This window comes from Protobothrops mucrosquamatus, unplaced genomic scaffold (genome assembly GCF_001527695.2).
Source record: "Protobothrops mucrosquamatus isolate PMUCROS unplaced genomic scaffold, P.Mucros_1.0 scaffold401, whole genome shotgun sequence".
NCBI classification, from domain to species: domain Eukaryota; kingdom Metazoa; phylum Chordata; class Lepidosauria; order Squamata; family Viperidae; genus Protobothrops; species Protobothrops mucrosquamatus.
This window is the reverse complement of record NW_015386732.1, coordinates 579754-602439: the sequence shown is the minus strand read 5'-3', so window position 1 is coordinate 602439 and position 22686 is coordinate 579754. Positions and strand designations below refer to the sequence as shown.

Genomic DNA, 22686 nt, shown 5'->3' with positions numbered 1-22686 from the left:
CAGGCTGCACAATGTGTTTCATAGTAATTGCTTCAATAGGGTTGCTTCTGCCTATATTAAGAAATATTCAAAATGCAAACATAATGCATAAGTATAGTAATGAACAATTTGGCTCTGCTGTTTTGACATGCCATCTGATTAAGTATTCTGGTTTACCAAATAAAATCTTTTTTTTTAATCTGCTGCATTAATAGTGACAAATTGCAAACATTTGCATAAGCTAGCATTGCACAGAAGTCATGGTTCCAGTCAGGGTTTTATTTTTAAAGTTTGCAGAAAGGCTTTTGACCCAGAAAGTTTTTTTCCAAGTAGAAATTGGAAGAGGTAATATTCCTCCTCCTGTGCTACACCCTAATTTATTTTATTTATTAATTCAATTTATATCCCGCCCTTCTCCTTACCGGACTCAGGGCGGCTGACAGCCTTATAAAACCAATGTTACAATAAATACCTAGTTTAAAACCGAATTAAAAAGAAATATTTGTTATGGCCTATATAATTAAAATTTCTCTTAAAAACCCCACTAAAATTCCCTAGGCCAATCCTGCTTGTTGGAAGAGCCATGTCTTTAGGGCGCGGCGGAAGGAGGGGAGATCCGGAATCACCCGGATCTCTGGGGGCAGTTCATTCCAGAGGGTGGGGGCTCCCACCGAGAAGGCCCTCCCCCTGGAGGTCGCCAGCCGGCACTGTCTGGCTGACGGCACCCTGAGGAGACCCACTCTGTGGGAGCGTACTGGCCGATGGGAGGTAATCTGCGGCAGAAGGCGGTCTCGGAGATATCCAGGTCCGATGCCATGGAGCGCTTTGAAGATGGCATTTGTAGTGGGAGGGGATAAAAAAGTTCAGAAGAGGACTTCAGTCACACAGTTATGGCTGCCAAATTGAATTTTTGACACACACATTCTCTGCGGACCACCTGTCCTAAACGTTTGGAGAATTCTGTAACTTTTTAAACCAGTTTTTTGCAGGAAAAGGAAGAATGGGAATTAATGGAAGGGATGAAGGATAGGTGCAAATCAGATTCTTCTCTCTATGAATTCCAAGAATAAAAGCACTGTATGAGCAGAAATCCATTCATGGAATTAGATATCAAGTCACATCAAGTCACATTATTTCAGTTTATATGATAAACACCATTGGTCGTGGTCCTGATATATTCATAAAAAAACCAATTGAGATTATTAATTTTTGCAAAGAAACCATCGTTCAGCCAGTTTGCTTTTCACTGAATAATTTACAATTCTTCTAAATCTCATAATACTGAAAATAAATGCTTTCCTTTTGCATTTTTTTCACTTTCTGATATTTATTTATATAGTATGGCTCTCATAATCATATATCTATAATGTTTCATCTGTGACACCATATTAGAATTCCACTACTAAGTAATATTGATTTCAATGAGTGGAAGAAACCTTAATGAAACAAGGGTTGTAAAAAATAAGCAGGGCAGGAAACACCCAAACCAGGCACCCTTTAATATAAGGGAAACGTGGAAAGATGGGGTAGAGAAGACATATCCGTTACCAATTTTAAAATTTAAAAATTCATCCATTGCAAGGGATGAATTTTTGCCAGGGATGACAGTTTATGTTCCTAACTCCTTTTTTCTAACCAGAATTTATAAAACATCTGATCTAAGTACAGAATAATGTATGAATACCTCTATATTACTCTCATCTTTTGTTTCCCTTTTTTATTATTACTACAGGCTGTTCCACCACCTAACTTTGAGATGCCAGTTTCTATCCCAGTGTCCAACCACAACAGCTTGGTATACAGCAACCCAGTTAGCTCATTGGGTAACCCCAACCTTTTGCCTCTGACCCACCCTTCCTTACAGCGGAATAGCATGTCTCCTGGGGTGACACATAGACCACCAAGTGCAGGTAACACAGGTAAGTTTTGCCCAGTTCCATCTCTTTACTTCAAATATAACATTTCTATATCTACCATTTGTAACTTACAAAGCAAGAGTATTCTATCAATGTCTGGCTTCTTCAACAGTCTGACTACTTACCAATATGAAGGTCACATATTTTTTTGAAAGACAAAAAACCTGAATCTACCATGGATTCTTGCCCAGCCTTTTCAAAAATTTAGCAAACCCACAGTATACTTATAGCAGCACCAGGTTCTTGGTAGACACATATCTTCTGATCACTTTTGTAGACTAGGGTTTCTTTGTGTGGCATACATTTATTCTCTGAATGTATGTTTGTGTGAACTTCATTGGTGGCTAAAATGTATCCTGCTGTGGGTTCTTCAGTTGTGGAGAGATTGACCCAGAGTAATTTTGGCAGTATCCATACCCAGAATAATTTTGGCAGTATTCTTTTTACATTCCAGCTCTTTTCTCTCTCATTGTCTTTAAAGCAGGGATCCCCAACCCTTGGTCCATGGACCGGCACCATTTTGTGGCATGCCAGAAACTGGGTCACGCAAACAAGTGAAGCCCCATATGGCAGGATGCAGGCAGCATGCAAAACCATGCCCGCCTCCGGTCCATGGAAAAAACTTTCTCCATGGAACCAGTCCCTGGTGCCCAAAAGGTTGTGGGTCACTGCTTGAAAGCCTCTTCTCCTAAAATGCTATTCTTTCCTAAGGTAATTCAGCCTTAGTATTTACAACTAAATAAGATACATTTTAAAAAGCTCTAAATATTCTAGAAAACTAGAAATAGGTAACATAAGAAGACTATATTTGAAACATAAAAAATAGTGGATTTAGTCTCTTGGACACTGTTATGCAAGCCCAGTTGAAAAGCATACATGTTCAGGAGGAAGGTAGCAGAAAAAGATTCCCAGCGGGCCATATCTTCTGATTTCTGATCTTAATCCATTTTCTCTTTTGTTAAATCTCAGTTACAGCCTCATTTTCTAAGACAGTTTTAAGTTTTTTCTCTAGTCATAAAATGCAAAAAGCCTATTTCTATATAATAACATTAAAGCTAGGGGAGAAAATTGAAACAGAACTAAAGGGATTATGGGTCATTTGAATCTCCAGGCAAGTGACCAAATCAGCTTCTGAAATAATGTCTTCATCATTATACACTCAGATACACATACATTTCCATCTCAAGGCTGTATTTATTTATGCGTTACATACCCCACCTCAATCCCACAGAACTCTTGACAGCTTTGTAGAATGCAAAAAGCCTTAAAACATTCATGGTCCAATTAACATTATATAAAGCCTAGAAACCTAACAACCAGAAAATCCCCCAAATCAGTCCTAAATGTCCTCTGATGGAACTCCATCTAGCTTCCAGTGGGAGGTGATTCCAGAGGCTGGTATTGATACAAAAATGCAGCACTCCTGCATTTCATCTCCCCTCATCTCCCCAAAGAAAACCTGGTGCTTTTCCCAGAAAAATTGAATAGGACAAGCTGATTCTAATAATGAATATGGTCCTGACAGTAGGTTGGTGCCAAACCATAAAAGGCTTTGCCCATGTGACATCAAGATTCAAGAGAATCTAAATAACTTTGCTGGCCAAATGCTGTGTTAACAACAGTGGCTGGGGTGAGAAATTGCTTTTAAGTAGAAATTAAGCTACTTTTCCTCCAACCACTTACCCATGTGTCTGCAATTCTCAGAATTTCCAATCAGGGTGGAAGGGACAAGTCTTTCCAACACATTTGAGAGGAGAAAGCAAGTTGGAAAAGGGGATGGAAAAAAATCTGTGAAATGTTAATGATTTTATATATATATACAATGTCACTGCAGAAGTTGACAATTATTATAATAGTTCATTAGTTGACCATTTATTGTAATAGTTTATTCCCTATTAACTCACTCAATATTGTACTGAGCTATTTCCCAATGAAGCCACTAAATAATGCTTATGCTTTGAAGGAGGAATTAGATCGTTTTGTACATAGGCAGGAGTCAGGGTGGCTCAAACAGCCTGATCTTTATGAAAATTCTGGTGGTACAAACTCCTCAAGGGCTCACATTACTTTGAGGAATAAACTGTAATTGCTGCTTGACCTTTGTGGTTTCTTCAGCTCCTCTCTCAGTTTGACTATTTTATTTGTCCTCTCCTAGGTGGCCTGATGGGTGGGGACCTCACAACCGGTGCAGGCACCAGTGCAGGTAAACAGAAGGATGTTTTATGTACCTTATTAAAATGGTTACAGACTCCACAACAGAGAGTTAGCATGAGGCCAGTCCTAAAATAACTCTATATAATGTTATTAAGACCTGAATTAGGTTATTCCTTGAAAATCCTATCCACAAGCACCTCCTCAATGTTGAGATTTCCCAATTTCCTTACACTTAAGCAGTCTTTTTTTAAGGGAAATCTTTTTATGTGTAGTTATGCAGATTCTTATAAGGAAGTACACCAGATAAATAAAAGAGCTGATTCAAAACGTTTCTTGGAAATTGTCACATGCAAGTATCTATGTCAATGTGTAGATGTTTTTGATGTTATTCCAGAAAATGCTTTAACAAGTGGATCATTTGCCTTCCACTTTATACGAGGACATAATGGTTCTATTCTTACTTTTATCCTATCTTGGCTTTCTGACAATCTAAGTCAAGTGTACAAAAACAGTATTTAATGTACATAAGTGATTCTACAGGAAAATATAACCTCAGAGAATAAAGCGTGCACACTTAATCAAAAATTACCTAAGTCATCTGCCTAAACAAAGAAAGGCAGATCTAAACTTCTACTGCCCATTTCTGTTTTAGTCTCATTTTTCATATTACACAAACAGTCCCAAATGTTTCTCACCTTCCCTTCCTACCAAGAAAAAGAATTTTAGCTCAGCAGTGATTTGCCACAATACCACTGATTAAAATATGTTTTTAAAATTTTTTAGTTATTACCAAGATTCACACTCTCATTCAACTGAAAGAAAATCTTCTCTGTCTATTGCTCCCATATGTGACTTTTTCAAAGGAACATCTTAAGTACTGTGACTGTTGTTTTGGGCTTGATGATGTATACTATTTTATAGCTTACAGCATGCTGCTTTAAAATGGGGTTATTTCTGTGGCCATAACATGTAGATTACAGTAATTTACAATTGTCCTTATTAGTGTTGTCCACTGTTATAAAATTTCTAAAATGTTTCTTATCTTAATTCTGGAATTCTAGTTACTCCAATCCTATTTCATTTTGGGAATATCTATACAAGATTCTTGACTTTGTTCCATTATAAGATTTTAAATAGAATTTGATTGACTACTAATGAGTGCCCTCTTCTGGCTTCTTAAAGCAAAGCTATTTCCATTCCCCCACCCAAGCATAGTTTTAGAACAATGTAAATTTCAATGCATGTGAAATGACTGCTTCTTAAATACAGATCTCACACAAATATCACTCATTTTGCCAGAAAGAATCTTGGTGGCTTGATAAGATTAAATGGTTAGAAAATGTGGCTGTTTTCTTTTTCAAAATATATATTGTAATATATTGCTTGGAAGTATAGTATGTAAAGGACTAAAAATCTTGCTTTAGATGAGTATTGGAAAATAAAAATATAATTGTATACAGAGTTCTGGTTACGTTGGTGACAAATTTGAGTTTAGACCTCACTGCAGATGTGCATTCCTTCTGTCTTAAATGTGGAGTAATAAGAGTTTTGCTGTAGGGCAGAACAAGATGAGAGGTCATTATAAGGTTGAAATGTCTGCCACAGTGCCATAATTCAACAGTGCTTCTATTTTGGAGAATCGTCTTTCTCTCTCTTAAATATCAAAAGTTCTTTGTTTACCACTTTTTCATGAGGAACAGAGGCCCATGTGTCTCTTCATCTTGCCATGTTTGAGACTAATATGATGATACTACTGTTGAAATTGCGAGGGTGTACATTCTTTGTCAAATTAGAATTTTAATGCACTTGCATTTTCCTGTTGCATCTAAAAATAGTATGTTTACAACAAAGGACCATAAATTGTAGATTTTGGAGATTTGCTGTAATAATTATAAAGTGAACATACTTTAATTGCTAATTGTGAAGCCATCAATTTCTTCATTACTTTAACAGATTACCATATAGCAAGAAATGGAAATAAGAGAGGAAGGAAATCTTCTTAGGTCAAATACATACATGTCTTATTGGCAAGTTCAGATCATTTTGAATAATAATTCTAAAATCATCCATCTTTTTACTTTGGGTGCCTACCCAAGGCATAAACAGAACTTGGGAATACTGACTACTTTTTATTATCCCACACAATTAAATACCAGAAGTGGTATTTTTAACTAAAACCAAGGCTATCTTGGGTTTGCTAGACTAAATTTGTTCAAAGGTACTGTCCAATTGGATTACTTATGCCATGTGACAGTCAGAGTTGCCAACAGAATGAAAGAGAACTTCCTATTTAGTGTGGAGTTGCTAAGTTATAAATATATCCATGGGTTTGGCAATTTTCTTTTAAACCAAAAACTTGTGTGAAGGGAAAGAATAAGATACTCTTGACCTTAAGCCAATATGCCCTTGAGCCAAACAGTCTTACAGTTACATCCTTCATCCTCACACGCAGAAAAATATATTTGGCATCTAACCTGTAGAAGATGCAGGTCTGGTTTTTTAAAGGATCAAACACTGAAAGTAAATATATTTTTAAATATGGCAATAAAGTAAGAAGCAAATAAGTTTGCAGTATGTTTTGAATTCAGATTGTAATCATGATCATAGCAAATATTAGTACTGAAAGTCAGAGAAAATATTAAAATATCAAAAGAATATTTTCAGAATGCTGAATATTATTTACATTTCTTTCATTTTTGCTCTTATGTCCTTTTTAAATAAATGCCCTGAACTTTATTGTAAGTTTCCAAACAGCTATTTTATAACTGCTTAGAGACTTGATCTGTTGTACTCTCTTTGTCTGAGAATTGCACTTGTAAAGCAGTTTGGGGAGGTGATATTGGAAAAGATGCTAATGACTACAATGAGAATGAATGGGATTGCAATTTCCTATTCAATAGATTGCAATTTCCATACATGTGTCATCACCAGTATTAACAGATAGCATAAGCATTGACCCTTACAACTTGTCTACCCTGTGTCCGCCATGTTTTACCATATTTTATTCAGGAGGCATTCTGTATCTATTTTTGTTGTTGATGTTGTTGTTTCAAAAACCTCTTGACAAGACAAAAAAAACTTTTGGCTACTGGGTTATGTTTGTGTGTGTGTGCCTTCAAGTTAGTCTTGACTCCTGGATAAGTCCCTTCAGTTCTCTTGGCAAGATTTCAGAAGTGGCTTGCTATCTCTCAGCCTTCTTCCTAGAGCTGAGAGACAGTGACTGGCCAAGATCACTTAGCTGGCTTTGTGAGACTAGAACTCATAGTCTCCCAGTTTCTAGCTAATGCCTTAACCACTACACCAAACTATTTATTTATCTATAAAATTTAATAGGCCGCCTATCTTACCTCAAGGTAACTACAGGGAATGAAATTAAATGGAAGCTGAATTCATTATTTATATTACACATTCATTTTTAATTTTTGTGTTATTCTTCAAATCATCCTTTTAAAATTCTTTCACCACACATCTCATAATTAAAGCTACCAGGTACAGAGATCTGCAAACTACATGTAATGGAAAGCTTGACTACAGCTGTCACGTTTGGGGTTTGGGTTTTCTTAGAAGGAAAAAAACCCTGCAGTAATCATATCCTATGCCAGTGGTATGCTACTCTGTTCCTACAGTATTATGAAAAGCTGTGTTCAGTGGCAGAATTAAATACTTTATATGCAGAGAATCCCAGGTTCAGTTTCCTGTGAACTTCAAGTAGCATTCAAAATGTCACTTGTCTTTATTCTTGGAGAGCTCCTGCCAGTCAGCATTAAGGCACCATTGGACAAAGTCATGTTTTGGCTCAGGACAAGGCATGTGGCTATGCTTAAAAGCAAGGTTTAAAATATGTTACTGTAAAGAAGATATATGTGTTCCGGTGTTACAGAAGTGGAGACTACAGAGTTTAGACCTAAAATTTAAAAGGGATAAGGATAAAAGCTGATAAAAGCAAGCTCTTATACTGTATAAGCACTGCTGCCAGGTAAGGAAATGTCCTTCCATTGCACCATCATCTGGAATGTGTCAATGGATAGAAAGACCTGAAGCCTTTTGGAATGTGCAGTTCATTGTGACAATAACTGTAAATTTGGCCAGCTTGAACTTTCTGCAAGATTATATCATACTTATATTACACCATTCGTTCTGCTGCTTTTGGTCACACATGGGCTGCACGTTAATTTATTATACATATTCTTATAACCTTTCAAACTAAATAGAAATTTAGGTAATAGCTATTTATAATTATGGGTCTCTTGGTCAAAGGAATTCTGGGCATGCTTTCAAAATAATACAGCGAAAGGAAAAATTTACAAAGAAAAAAGAAGGCAGCATGCCCAAGTAAGCCTATCCCAAACAAGCAGAGTATGAAGCAATCAGTAGTAAGTCTTTGAACAAATCCTAAAATAATACAGGCAGCCCAAACTCATAAATATCAATGGAATGTACATCTCTGTACATTGGCAATGGCCAATCAAAACAAACTTCCACTTAAAAAAACACCATAGGTGACTTAATATCTTTTTGCTGCCAATTAACACTTCTTTGGCTCCAGTGACATATAACGCACAATACAAAATAAGTTCTTATGTAGTCATAAATTTACTGGATACACCAGAAGCAACTGACACAGATATGTTGTTGCAAATAGTGAAGCAATCCATTAAATAACAGAAGCATAGTCCAAAGTCTGGACACATTACTTTTTACTATGGAGGATCATATAAACATATTGTCTTATTAAGGAGATGCAACACTCACTCAGCCTCATGCTTAGAAGAAATCTGCTAGATTTTGTGTCAAAGCCAGCACATTATACAAGCAAAGTTTGGTGTTGCATAGCCAACTACTTCTACACATCTAATCAAACTCCCCCCTATATTACATATATTTGCATGTTTGTTGAATTGATATGTAAAAATGATACACCTAGATAAGTAAAATCATGTCAAAATGATATTTATACAATTATACAATTATAAATAGGTCCTTATTGTTGAAATTACATTTTCTTTAAACTGATTATTTAATTTGAGCCCTCATTTGAACATGATAAATAATAGAATAACTTTTTATTGCCTGCAAATTCAAGGATTTATAAAAACCTTTAGGGAAAATTAACTCCTACTTTGGGAAAATGTGCCTCTTTCCATGGTTCCTACTTTGTTTGCCATTCTTTTCTTAAAAAAAAAATGTTCCCTGTCTTATCCTCTCTAATTTATAATGTCTCAATATTTATCTTTATACAGTGATAGATTGAAAGACTAAATCACAGAGCCAATAATGAGAATCTGTTCTGTTAAATGAGTCATAGTCTTTCCAAGGTGATTTTTGGAGAAAGATGAAAAAAAGAATGATTGACTTTTCTCTTCTTAAATAACAAGCAATTAAGTACATTCTTATAGGAAACCCACACTCAAATAAGAATTTTTCAGTTGCTGCAATCAGTTCTTTCCCCATGCTATTGTTGAGGTGGCTGTGGTATGCGCTCATTTTGCATGTGACAATTTGTCCTTTTATTCTGAGAAAAAATATTAGGAAGTATTGCAAATCAGCAAACATCTGTATTTCAACATACCCTTGAGTATTGAAGGAAATAATTGAAACTCCTGAATTTGGAATAGAGCAAAGTGCTAGCTTCAGAATGTAAAACAAGCCATGCGTTTTAACTCTTTGGATTAAGGAGTTCCGCTTTTATTCTAAAATCTCCAAACAGTATGCAATTTAATTAATTCTACTTAAAAATAAGTTAAAAGTTAAAACATGTGCCACCTTAAAAAAAATAGCTAGCTGGCTTCTAAATGCCCTATGTCTTGCCAGCAGCCTTCCCCTTGGTGCTTGTTAAAACTTACAGATTAAAATAGAAATTAGGCAGTTTTTTATCTACATCTAATCAGAGTTTATTTAGATAATTAATTTTAGCCTCGATTTCTGTTTTAAAAGGAAAAACCCAAGACTTCATATTAGAGAAACAAATGATTTAAAGCCCCCACTAAAATAAACAAATAGCTCCCTATTCATAAAAACAGCTCTCAGGCAGTCAAGTGGGGATAGATCTACAAAATGGTAATACATTTCCTAGGATGACTTTTAATAGAATTAATTTTTCTAACAAGGTGTTTCCTCTTGTCAAGTACAGATTTTTATTAAGTGGTTTGATTTATTGTTCAAGGGCAAAGAACATTTTTTAAAGAGTCAAATGTAGTTTGCTAACTGTGTGCAATTTGCACCTTTTGAATTGTTATGGAGTACATGGAACAGATCAGATATCAATTAATCAGCTTACACAATTGGTTTGCTGGATTCAAACTCACCATAGCATAGGCTGCTTTCACTGGCAACTAGCAGCAGATTCTGCTGTCAATGAAAGTACGAGAAATTTTAAAAGCAATGACAAAATCTCAGGATGACATAATTTATTTTCCATACATTTCTCATTATATTGTGGTCTCTATAACCTTTGAGACTTTAAAAATAAATTAGAATTCAATATCTGCACTGTAGTAGTCTAAAATAGTTTGTATGTTTAGAAATAAGGTTGCTGACAGCAATTGGTTCAGTTGTTTGCTTGTCACAGAGAGGCTGTCTACCATTAGTTTAATTATTCCATTTCTGAGGGGGTTTGTGGTTTTTTTTTGTTTGTTTGTTTTTTTTGCCATGAAAAGAATGTTACAAATCCAGAGAGGTTAGGAAGACTTGGGGAAAAGACATGGGAAAATAAAACAAAGACTGGTAGAGAAGACCACTAGGGTGCAGAAAAGCAGAACATGGGGAAGTATGTTTCTTTCTGAATTACAGAACAGAAAAGTTTACATATTTCTATAAAATAACTATCTGGATCTTTTGTCCAGTGTGGAATATCAGTGTACACTAACTTTATTATCCTAACTTCATAATGCAACAACATAAGGGGAACTTTACATCTAGTCCAATAATGATTCTACTATGACCAGTTAGATATCAGTGGAAGTTCACTGTAAATCATGAGCACATTATGAGCACATGGGGCTGCTGCTGATACTCTCTGTCTCTCTCTGCATGCATGCATGCATGCTTTATCTTTTATGAACTGGTCTCCTTTGAAGCCACCTCCGTTGTGGTCTGCTCTATTGTATGGCTGCTATGAAGGATTACTTTATCTGTCAATAGTATCTCATCATTCAGCTTCTTCTGATGCCTATATATCCTATTAACCTCAAAACATTGAAAGTATTTAAGATACACTATTAGGCAATCAGCCTTTGTTCCAGCTGACCAGCAGAAAATTGCAAAAATCATTCCTTCAGTGCTCCATTCCCTAACATAAGACAAAAAATTTAAACAGCTAAAATCTCTCTCCATGTTTTCTGTATATGCTATGAGTGTATTTTTACCTTTTACAAAATGTTGGCCAGGCAGCTTTCCTTTTTTAACGTTAAAATTTAAAAAAAAATCCCACTGAGAATTGTGATAGTAGCATGATTTTCTTAGCAGCTGCAACTGGTTATTATACATTGCAGTACGAAGCTTCTGTGTGGGAGGAGGTTAGAATAATAGCTCTGTTGGTCCAGAGGCTGCAAAACAAGGTGAGGGAAGAGTTGAGTCTGCACACTGCTTAAATAAGCAGATAAATCAAGCTGGGCTGCTTTTTACAGAGATAGTGAAACTGACTAGAAGAATTAAATAGGTTTCTCTTAAGTGACCCGCAAGATCTACAGTACTACAACTGAAGGTGGGTGAAGCTAGAATTTCTGCAAAACAGAAGTTTTATTATTTGAACTGTACCACAACCACTTTGGAAATAAGTTGACGATTCATTTGAAAAAGACAATATGGAAACTCAGTGGAATAGTGCAAGTGCCCATTTAGAGGGTCTAGTGGAAAAAAAGTAAGTTTAACTTCACATAATTCATAATTTTATACTGCTCATTTCCGTCCTTTGCCAAACCAGTACTGTAATGTCCCTTTTTATTCCAGTCAGGTTTTTTTTTCTTTTTTCACATTTCACTAACACTAATTAATCTTATTCATTGGAACATAGGTTATGGGGATGCTACAGTGGTCGTAAGTGTGAAAAACAGTCATAAGTCACTTTTTCCAGTGCTGTTGCAACTTCGAACAATCACTAAATGAACTGTTGTACGTTGACGACTACCTGTACAATGTTTCGATTGGCTTACACTTAACAGAAAAGCTTAACCATGCAATAAAACTGCATCCCTTACAGTAAAACACCAGCATTTAATCCTTAACCTTGCTACTCAAGATGTTTAAAATTATTGCCATTAAACAAAAACCAAAACTGGATATCAGAATCTAACTTTAAGTACCTTGTTTAATTAGTTAAAATGTAATTACTGAGGTAACTGGTTAAAAGGACATGAGGAGCCCAGAATAAGCAAGATCATATGATAGATATGATAAAAAAAAACCTTTTTGCTAAGTGGAACAAATAAATCAATACAATTTGTGCTTGAGATATAGGAAATAACAGGTTTTCTTGCACCACAGCAATATATTCCTCCAGTTCAGATATCATTAAAAAACTATCAAATATAAATTTCATAATCTATGCGAAGGGATTATTGAGCTAATATTGACTTCATGCAACATACATTCTAACAATAAAAAACCTAAAAAATGACAGAATCCTGATTGTGCAATTAAGGTATGACTATATTTGCTTTTGAATGTTTCTAAAATTAGCAGTCTCTACAAAGTCCTATTCTGTTCTGTTACCAAATAAGCTGGTTTTCACACCAGCATTTCCCTGTCTGTTGTACAGATAGGTTAATGACATGGATAAATAAAGAGTAGGTCCAGTATAATTCACAAAGCCTAGATACACTGAATGATTATATCTAATACTTAAAAGTATATCTAATACTTAAAAGTAATATCAGATATGCTCCTTGTTCCTTCCTACGTATTTGGAAATCAGATAAGAGCGTGGTGGCTTAGTGGTTAGGATACAGTATTGCAAGCTAATTCTGCTGACTGCCGCCTGCCAGCAGTTCAGCAGTTCGATTCTCACAAGCTCAAGATTAACTCAGCCTTCCATTCTTCTGAGGCCAGTAAAATGAGGAGCCAGATTGATGGGGGAAATATGCTAACTCTGTAAACTACTTAGAGAAGGCTGTAATGCACTGTGAAGCAGTATATAAGTCTAAATGCTATTGCTATTTGGGCAATGTTCCTGTATATTGAAATGATCCTACTTACAAGGATTGGCACCCAGTAATTTTCATTTACTGAATGCTAATCCTTATAAAACCAGAACAGTGTCACTCTTTTCATTGGGAAAGAAAACCACCAAAATCTGGTGAAATGAATTGAATATAGAATGCCACATCAAAGTAGGAGCAGAACATGTGGAGAGGTGGGTGGACTCAACCCAGGTTAGCTGACATGACTACGTGCCTGCCCAGCATTTGTTACAAGCCAAACTATTTTAATAAACATTTTGGTAAATCTTCAGCCACATTTTTTTTACATATTCTGTTCATCATTTCCACAAGCCAGAAAAGTAACATCAGAGAGCCATTGCTTGCATCTCTAAAACCATGACAAATTCATGATGCCCAATCTCAGCTAGCATCTGTTTCCAAGAGCAAATTTACTATATGTATTCTTCAAATGTTACAGATGAGGTTAATTGAGGATGATTATGCTTTAGCTATGCAATTTAAATGCCTTTGGGTGGTATAGTGAGAATCCTACTTATAGCTGATAAATTGCCCAGTCATCTCTATAATTTTTTTCCAAAGTTCTGTTTAGCTGTTGTTCCATGACTGAAGATGTCCCAACATCAAAACTCACAGAAGACTAGCAGGACAATAATAGCCACATTGAATAAAAATACCAAAAGTCTGTAAATAGAAGATAGAGATCTGAGGTAATTTTTTCCTAGCAAAATGGATCTAATCCATTCCCGATCCTTTTCTCATAAAGGACTATTGTTTGTAGAAAACTTAGCCTACAAACAGCAAATAGATAAATATATCCTTTAGCATTGCTCAATAATGCAAAGGTTGTGATTGAATGCAAGTCCCACAAAATTATTTTTACTCCATCAATATATCTTTTATGCCATAGCTGACTTAGTCTGCTCCCAGAAACTCAGCATTGAAAGGCCATTAGTGCAATAATGCCGGGATCAGAAATGACTTTTTAAAGATTTTTTCTTTTTCTGGAAGAGTATGCTTCCACTCGGGCCTTCCTCTGCAATTTCCACTCAGCCAAGTTAATGTACTGCAATAGACTTAAAGATGTAATGCATAGTAGAAAGCTTCAGTTAGTTTAGCAGCGAGTTGCATTAAAGATGAAGAAATTGTATGGTTTTCTGGATCACCCTAGGTTGTAGTTGCTGTTTTCCTTTGTAATTCAAAACATTGTTCTATTTTATTCTGGGGGTTTTTTGTTTTTGTTTTTAAATAAAAGAACATTGTGGCAAAAACAATAAGCATCTAATGTTTGATACCAGTTGTTCTCCCAGGAATTCACAATGATATGCGTGCAGTTGTCTTTTATGCTTGTGGTTGGTTTGATAGGGTGGCTTACTTTTTCTGTTCATTATTATGTTGAACCTAGAAGTGTTGTAGGTTAAATTAAAATACAGAACAAAACAGCACTATCCAAACAGAAAAAAGAGTTCTCTAGAGCTTTGGGGAATCTCAAGATTTGCAAAGCAAATCTGAAGAAAGAAAAATTACCTAAAGGATTTTTTTAAACTGCAAATAGCCCATTGTGTTGGAATGATGACTTAATATGGATAGAGAGGGAGCTGGAATAGGGAAAAGGGACAAGTTATATTCTCCAGAATCCTGAACATGGATGTACCACGTGGTAACATTTTAATGTAGACCATCCTTGTATGGCTGGTTGGAGGTCATTTAGTCCAAGCCCCTGCCAATGCAGGAATTCTCATACCATCCACAACAAATGTCCGAACATTTCTTGAAAACCTCCTGTGATGGCGCACCTATGAAGCATGTACAGACTGTTCCACTGCTAAATAGCTGTAACAATCAGGAAATTTCTCCTTATTTCTCTGGGTTAAGCTTCTATCCATTGGTTCTTGTCTTACCCTCAACTGCTGTATAGAATAAATCCAGATTTTCTTCGGGTAACATCCATTCCTATGAAGAAGAATGCTATCATATCTGTCCATGGCCTCTTCTTTTTAAGGCTAAACATACAATATACCTTTAAATACTCTTTGAATTATTTAACATTAAGAACTCTCTTCCATAAAAATGGAGAGTCTTTTGGTGTGTGTGTGTGGCGTGCGCGCGCACGCTCATGCATGTCTGTATTTTAAATAAATTTAGCCCATACCTTCTCTTTTGTACATTATTACTTAGGCTTCCAACCTCAGAGCTTCATGTCTCTTGCTCAAGAAGCTCAGGAAATAGGTCAGATTGGGTTTTTCTGGAGGACTATGTACTGGTCCCTTACTTAACACAAACTCCTTCTAAAAGCCCTTCATCTGTTCTCCAAATAATATAGGCAGGAGCATTCATTGGGGAGGGGGGAGGTGTTACACTGCATTCCATTTCATTTCTCCTTATCAGTGTTACTGGTTTCTACAAAGGACGCCGAGGACATTGGATGTAAAAGTGGCTACTTACTCCAATGCAACACTTGGCAAGAAATAGACTTGCTTCTTGTTTTTAAAAATCATTTACTCAATAAAATCAATAAAACAAAAAGTAAGTTCTTGTAACGGTCTGGGGAAAGAAATTCCCAGGGATCCCTGGTGTTTTTAGAGCCTCTTGGCTGAGAAGTTTATGTCCCTCTCAAACTTTTACTTCTCCATTAGCAGCAGCCTTGTTATTATGCACTGCAAGTGATATCCATAACATTGAATGTATTCCATTTCAACAAATATATGGCTTTTAATCAAATAAAATATAATGCAAACTAGTTCTCCATTTCATCTGTTCTTTATTTTCTCCTAATTTATAATCAGGAAATCTATCCGTACATGGCATATAATTTTCCCTCTTTCTAGTGGCTTGTGGGACATAGCATTGTGCACACAGTTGCATTTAAATTGATAACCGTCCAGGCAAAGTGTAATTTTAAAGGACAGGCTAAAGAAAGGTTTAATCTCTATATTAGAAGGGCTGAGTCAATTTCGTTGCTGCCGGGTTTTCCTCTGCCTCCGAACTTAACAGAGACTTTCAGGACATTTAACTTTAAGGTGCCTCAGTTGAAGCCAGAGCCTTTAACAGAGGATGCGGTTTAAGCATCCAGATTAAATGCAGACTCCCCTCTGCTACAGGCCACATGCATGTATTCATCATGGATTTTCAAATGATGGGTTTATATATCATTGGTTTTGAGTCTACAGTCTTACATTCCAGGATCCGTCCTCTGCCAAAAGCGTAACGATTTGGTGGCTGGAAGGAGAAACAGTCATTATATGGCTCCAAATTGCCAGCTGGCATAACGTGCCAAGAACAGCAGAAATCCACTGGTAAAGAGAAGATTGCAATCGCTCTTTAAAATAATTTGATGCTCTAAAAATATAAATGCAGGAAATGTCATCACGTTTCAAAATATTTTACGATCATGGATAAATACATAAAAAATTACATGACTGGTATCTGTAAGTGGCACAGTCTAAAAATGATGGGAAGGCATTACCAGTGTTAAGTTGTATTTTACAAACTGCTTTAATTTAATATATTGGCGGGTTTTAATGGAAAACAAGTATCTCCCCATCACACCCTTTATTTCTTAAAAAGAAACATATAGAAGTGAGACTGCTAGATTTTACAGACAAGTATTTTTAATACAAGATAAATTGTATATTTGCAAGCATATTTATATGCATGTAAAAAAGAATCCTGTACTGCACAATGTACTGAACAATTGATTGCCATTTTTTGAGCTTATTGATTGGGTTTATATCCTACTTTCCTCACTATTCTTGTTGCAACTCTAAAAGCATTAACAATTGTGTCATCTTAATTATTTTTACAATATTCAGACTTAAGTCCAATTCTGATGAATTGAGTTGCCTCCTATTGTAGCATGAGCAAATTAAATAGCTGATTATTAGAAAGTTAAAAATGAATCTGTGCTATTGTGCTTCACATTATATTTATTTACAAGTTTTGTGTATACACTGAATCTGTGAGCAAGTGAAAGAAATTTTATTTCCTCATAAATTGGTGGTTTCATGCCATGGTGCCACTTTTTATATACATTTTATTTTCAGTAATACTATTGGTATTGCATGCTTAAACCATGTCACTAAAGGTTAACTATTTCAGTGGCCTTAAAAATGAGATCTTAAATCTAAGAGTTCCAGCCACTTATTGCGATGTTAGTATAGCAGGTGCCCTTTTTGGTTACTGATACTGCAGAAGAATGAAACTCTCTCAAATAAGAGAGTTGAAAAACTACTGCCCTTGTGAATAAGTTCAGTAGCTCCTCTGTTTCCTCTTCCTCTTCCTCTCCTCCTCCTCCTCCTCCTCCTTCTGGTGCTGAGAAAGGCTGCTAATTGCAGTGCTGTGCCAGCATTATCATTGTGATTATTGCAGTTTCAAACGGGAAGCAGCACTGCTTCTGAAAGCACCAAATTAGCACAATGTGAAGATGCCTGTATGTCAGGATGTAAAGCTACAAGTGCAGAGATGACATGAAGGGGTGTGTTCAAAATCAGAACCAACTCCTGCTGAACTCAGCATTCAGGATTAGGCTCTGAAAGGGGAGGAAGGGATTGAGGATGAAGCATTTCAGAGGCTTCTGAGTCCTCCTCCGGTTTGTTTGCTCCTTCTTCTTTCTTTTCTGGAAATTATAGCCTTGCTGCACTTTCTTTTGTTTCAAAACAAAAAAGCCTAAAGTGGGGGAATAAAGTGAGTCAAGCTAAGCAGAATTCTCTTGCATTTGTCCATAAAACAGCCCCTTTTATCATGGTTTGCTTTGTTCTTTCTTTTTCTATTTCCCTCCCCCCACCTCCCCAGCAATATCATCTGACGTTGGTTTCTTTCTTCTGTGTAACAAGCATTTGGTAATATCCAGTTAAATATTCAATATTGTACAACCAGCATGCAGAATCCAATCAACCCTCGCCTCGGGTAGCTCAGGTTTTTCTCCAGGTCACCAGATTTTCTGTTGGGAGCCTAAAATATTAAAAGAGCAATGTCAAGGAGTCTTATTGTTTATGTTATCATCCCATTCTTTTTTAAGTGTACCGCTCCTTACTCATCTGCCCAGCAGACTTGTGGTGTAGGTTAGATTCAGAGAGTGAACTTCTTAGCTGACTGGTGATTTGGACTGAGATGTCTTGCTTTTCCTGCACCTCCTTCATTCACACACAGAGACACATCATTCACTTTTTCTGTTGAGTATGGAAAGATACAAGAACAATAGATCTTTTTTGAGATATAGTCTATGAAGAGCAAACTGTGCCTCAGTATGAAGAAAAATAAATGGGGCTGGCTTAACTCAAAACATGGCTTGATTTTTTTTTTAAAAAAAAATAGGCTTTATTTATAAAAAGCACATATAATCATAGCTCTTTTTCCAAATCCTTACATCTATGTAGCCAAAGTTGCACCATCTAAGCATTAGGGGTAGATTAAGGAAAATTCAAGATTTGGAAGTATACAAAAGTTTGTGGGTGTACAGAAACCAAGACAACCCAATTAAGTTGAATACGGAACATGGACCAAAGATTGGGGGGAGAATAGTAAACTAGAGGCAGGGGAAATGGATTGGAATCCATTTGAAAGTTGATTCGGTTAGAGCACTATTTTGTTGTTATTATTGTGAAATGTAGTGTGAAATTTATAAAAAGTTTTGTATTTTAATTGCAATTGCTTTTGTTCTTCTTTGGGTGCTTCCCATGAAGCAGGAATAGGCAACAAGAGACTCTAGAAAGGTGTGCAATCCTTAGATCTTTTCTTTTGTTTCCAGATTCCCTCTCACCATAATGACTGAAAATTGGAGGACCAAAAGCTTTAATTTAAAGCCTAAAATAGGCGTACAGGTAGTCCTCAACTTATGACAATTGAGCCCAAAATTTCTGTTGCTAAGCAAGACAATTTAGTGAGTGTGCCCCATTTTCTGAACTTTCTGCTACAGTTGTTAACTGAATCACTGCAGTTGTTAAGTGAATCTGACTTCCCCATTGACTTTGCTTGTCAGAAGGTCGCAAAAGGTGATCCCATGGTCCCCAGAACGCTGTGACTATCATAGATCCATGCCAGTTGCCAAGCGTCAAAATTTTGATCACGTGACCATGCAACGGTCATAAGTTTGAAAAATGGTCATAAATCACTTTTTTCAGTACCATTGTAATTTCAAACAGTCACTAAATGAATGCTTGTAAGTTAAGGACTACCTGTAATCTCGGTCTGAAACTCTCACAATATTCCTCACAACTCAGCAAAACCAGAATGTTTTCTAATCTGCCCATGTGCATGATACAATTGTGCTCAGTTTACATATCATATCACCCATTTCAGAGCTTGCCATGCAAAATAGAGTAAAGTGTGTGTGTGGGTCCAACCCATCAAAAGGTAGCCCACCCCTCAGAAGATTATCAAAATACAAATTTGAAAATGAATAATCATCCAGACCCATTGTTCTACGTGTTAACTAGTCTATAGTTTCATAGAGGAATGGCTTGATCCAAACAATTCAAATAATTGTTGTCTCCTGCTACTATTCAGCTGGGAAATACTCTTTAGGATGCTTCCCTATGCATACCACATGAAATGAAATGAAATGCTGTTTATTCAGACAATGACCAGCAAAATTTGAAAAAAAATACAAAGAGATAAAATACTAGCATAACAAAGATAAAATGGCAAATAAAAATTAACATACACTACTGAAATGATATGTTAGTTTAAGTTTAAAATATTGCAATCCATGTCACCCTAGGATGATGAAAAGAGGTTATTCAAGCAACTAACAAGATCAACTGTCTTCTATTTTGCTACCCTTATTATTATTTTTTAAAAAAAGATGCCATCCCATTGATTCATCACACACCACCTTCCTTTTCTAGGCACCTTCCATATGTGTTGAGTTTGTAACTTCCCAAAATCTCAGCCAGCTTGGGGAATGCTAATGTGGTACACATATGTTGAGGTTATTGAAAAGAAGAACAATGTTTCCTGAGGGTATTTCAGGTTAATCTACATATCTAGGAATCCATTGTTAAACCTGCTTTTGTTTGTCTTTCTTTGCAAAATGAACAGGGAATGGGTATGGCAACCCACGGAACTCCCCAGGTCTGCTGGTCTCACCTGGCAACTTGAACAAGAATATGCAAGCAAAGTCTCCTCCACCCATGAATTTGGGATTGAATAATCGTAAACCAGACCTACGAGTGCTGATCCCACCGGGAAGCAAGAACACAATGCCATCTGTGGTAACACATTCTTTTCTTTCTTTCCCTTCAAAGATACAAAGGTTCCAGTAGGCTTTAGAAAGTTTAGATTAACCTAATGGCAGGAAATTATTTGCTCAAGAACATTATTCAAGGCTCTCACTCTTAAACTGAAAGAGTTTCCAGCCAGATTTAGTTCAAAGATGAATAGTTTAATGTATTAGGTCTGCACTGGTGAAAAAACAAATTGGTTTGTTAATCAATTTAATGAGCTCTCTAAAAATTTACCAAACAGCTTTTGCTAACTGTCAGTCTCCAGACATAAGTTGACATTGCAGTTCCCAGAATTTCCAGCCAACATGCCAAAGGCTGAGATTTGCAATCCAAGTATAGTTTGACAGTATTTGTTGGGGATGGCAGGGGATTATTAAATTATTAAAGTCTGCAGGATGTTTTGGCAAGATTCCTAATAATGCACTATAGGAATGGAAAGCAATTCTCCGGTAGATTTACCGGGATGAGATTTTGAGATATTGCTCCAGATAAATTCATGGTAGAATGAATACTAACTACAATCAGAGTCCTACCCAGATTCATCCTTCTCTCAACCAATAATTCCTCCTAAGGTCTAATATTATACTTATTTCTTTAAAAAGTTAAGTAGGTTGCTCGAAAACAGCAATGCCATGATTTTAAAAGAAAAAGCTTTTAATAGAGTTTATTTTAATCCATTTGGCAGATAGAGACTGGCTTCCACAAAATAACTGATTATATATAAATTATTCAGTTATTTGTCTTTATTACCCTTTTAATAAACCTGCAAATTATGTAGGTATACTTTTTTCCATAATAACAGTTCAAGGATGCAAGATTCACACTTTCAATATTTAAGCAAAAAATGAGAAAGAGTTGCCCCTAATGCACTTAATGTATGTTGTAGCATTAGTTGGTTCAGACACAGTTCAGAAAAAAAACCCAAGGCAAAGTACATTTTCTTGCATGCTCAGAATGATTGCAGCAAACCCTGGTGTTTCACTGTATCTTCCATAGAAGTAGCAAGAGAGGATTCGCGCTTCCTTCTATTTCTAGAATTCTTCAGAAGAGGAAGTGCTTAGCTTCTCTGTGCAGTCTGGTTCTTTGCTAGGAAAATCTATACATCTGCATGTGCCTTCACAGTATTTCACTGTTTCTATGCTGTGACTGAACTAGGCACATGTCCTTAACCATTAAGGTTTGGAGGGAGGGATATTTTGGCCAGAAGCTTTTATGTATTTTTATTAGTGGTGGTAGGGAACCTGATGTAAGTGATACCTGCCACTTAAATAGAGGCAACTTAAAATCACATGCAATAAATGAATTAAATTCATAAAAATATTGTTAAGTGTTTTCAAATACAGTATTTAATACTTTGTAACATTTAAGAATAGAATAGAGCTGGAAGGGATCTTGGAGGTCTTCTACTCCAGCCCCCTGCTCAAGCAGGAGAACCTATACCATCTCAGACAAGTGACTGTCTAGCCTCTTTTTAAAAATCTCCAGTGATGGAGGGCCCACGATTTCTGGGGACAAGCTATTCCACTGGTTAATTGTCCTCACTGTCGGGAAGTTCCTCAATTCCAGGTTGCTTCTCTCTTTGATCAGTTTCCAACCATTGTTTCTTGTCCTGCTCTCTGGTGCTTTGGTGAATAACATGACCCCCTTTTCTTTGTGGCAGCCCCTCAAATACTGGAATACTGCTATCATGTCTTCCCTGTTTCTTCTTTTGTTTAGACTAGCCAAACCCAAGTCCTGCAGCTGTTCTTCGTATGTTTTATTCTCCAGGCCTTTGATCATCTTAGTTGCTCTTCTCTGGATTTTTTCCAAACTCTCAACATCTTTTTTGTGATTTGGTGACCAAAATTGGCTGCAGTATTCCAGGTGTGATCTTACTAGGATTTTATAAAGCGGTACTAATACCTCGTGTGATCTTGATTCTATGCCTCTATTTATACAACCCAGGATTGTATTAGGTTTTTTGGCTGCTGCTGCACACTGCTGGCTCATGGTTAAGTGATCATCCACTAGAACTCCAAGTTCTCTCTCACAGTTACTGTTTTTAAGCCAGGTCTTGCCCAATCTGTACTTGTACCTTTGTTTTTTCCTGCCTAAATATAAAACTTTGTTTTTCTCCACACTGAAACTCATTTTGTTGGATAGGGCCCATTGTTCAAGTTTGTCAAGATCTGTCGGATCCTTAGTTGGTCTTCTGGGGTGTTGGCTATTCCTGACAGTTTGGTGTCATCTGCAAATTTGATGAGTTCCCCTTCAATTCCC

General features: G+C 36.3%; 1 protein-coding gene across 1 annotated transcript in view; it reads left to right on the top strand.

Annotated features, from left to right (window-relative positions):
• Window positions 1-22686, top strand: part of MEF2C (myocyte enhancer factor 2C) — a 183063-nt gene that overhangs the window by 144893 nt on the left and 15484 nt on the right. The window contains exons 6-8 of the mRNA XM_015816137.1: window positions 1712-1898; window positions 4051-4098; window positions 20243-20415. Coding sequence (XP_015671623.1) covers window positions 1712-1898; window positions 4051-4098; window positions 20243-20415 — 408 coding nt within the window. The remainder of the gene's footprint in view (window positions 1-1711; window positions 1899-4050; window positions 4099-20242; window positions 20416-22686) is intronic.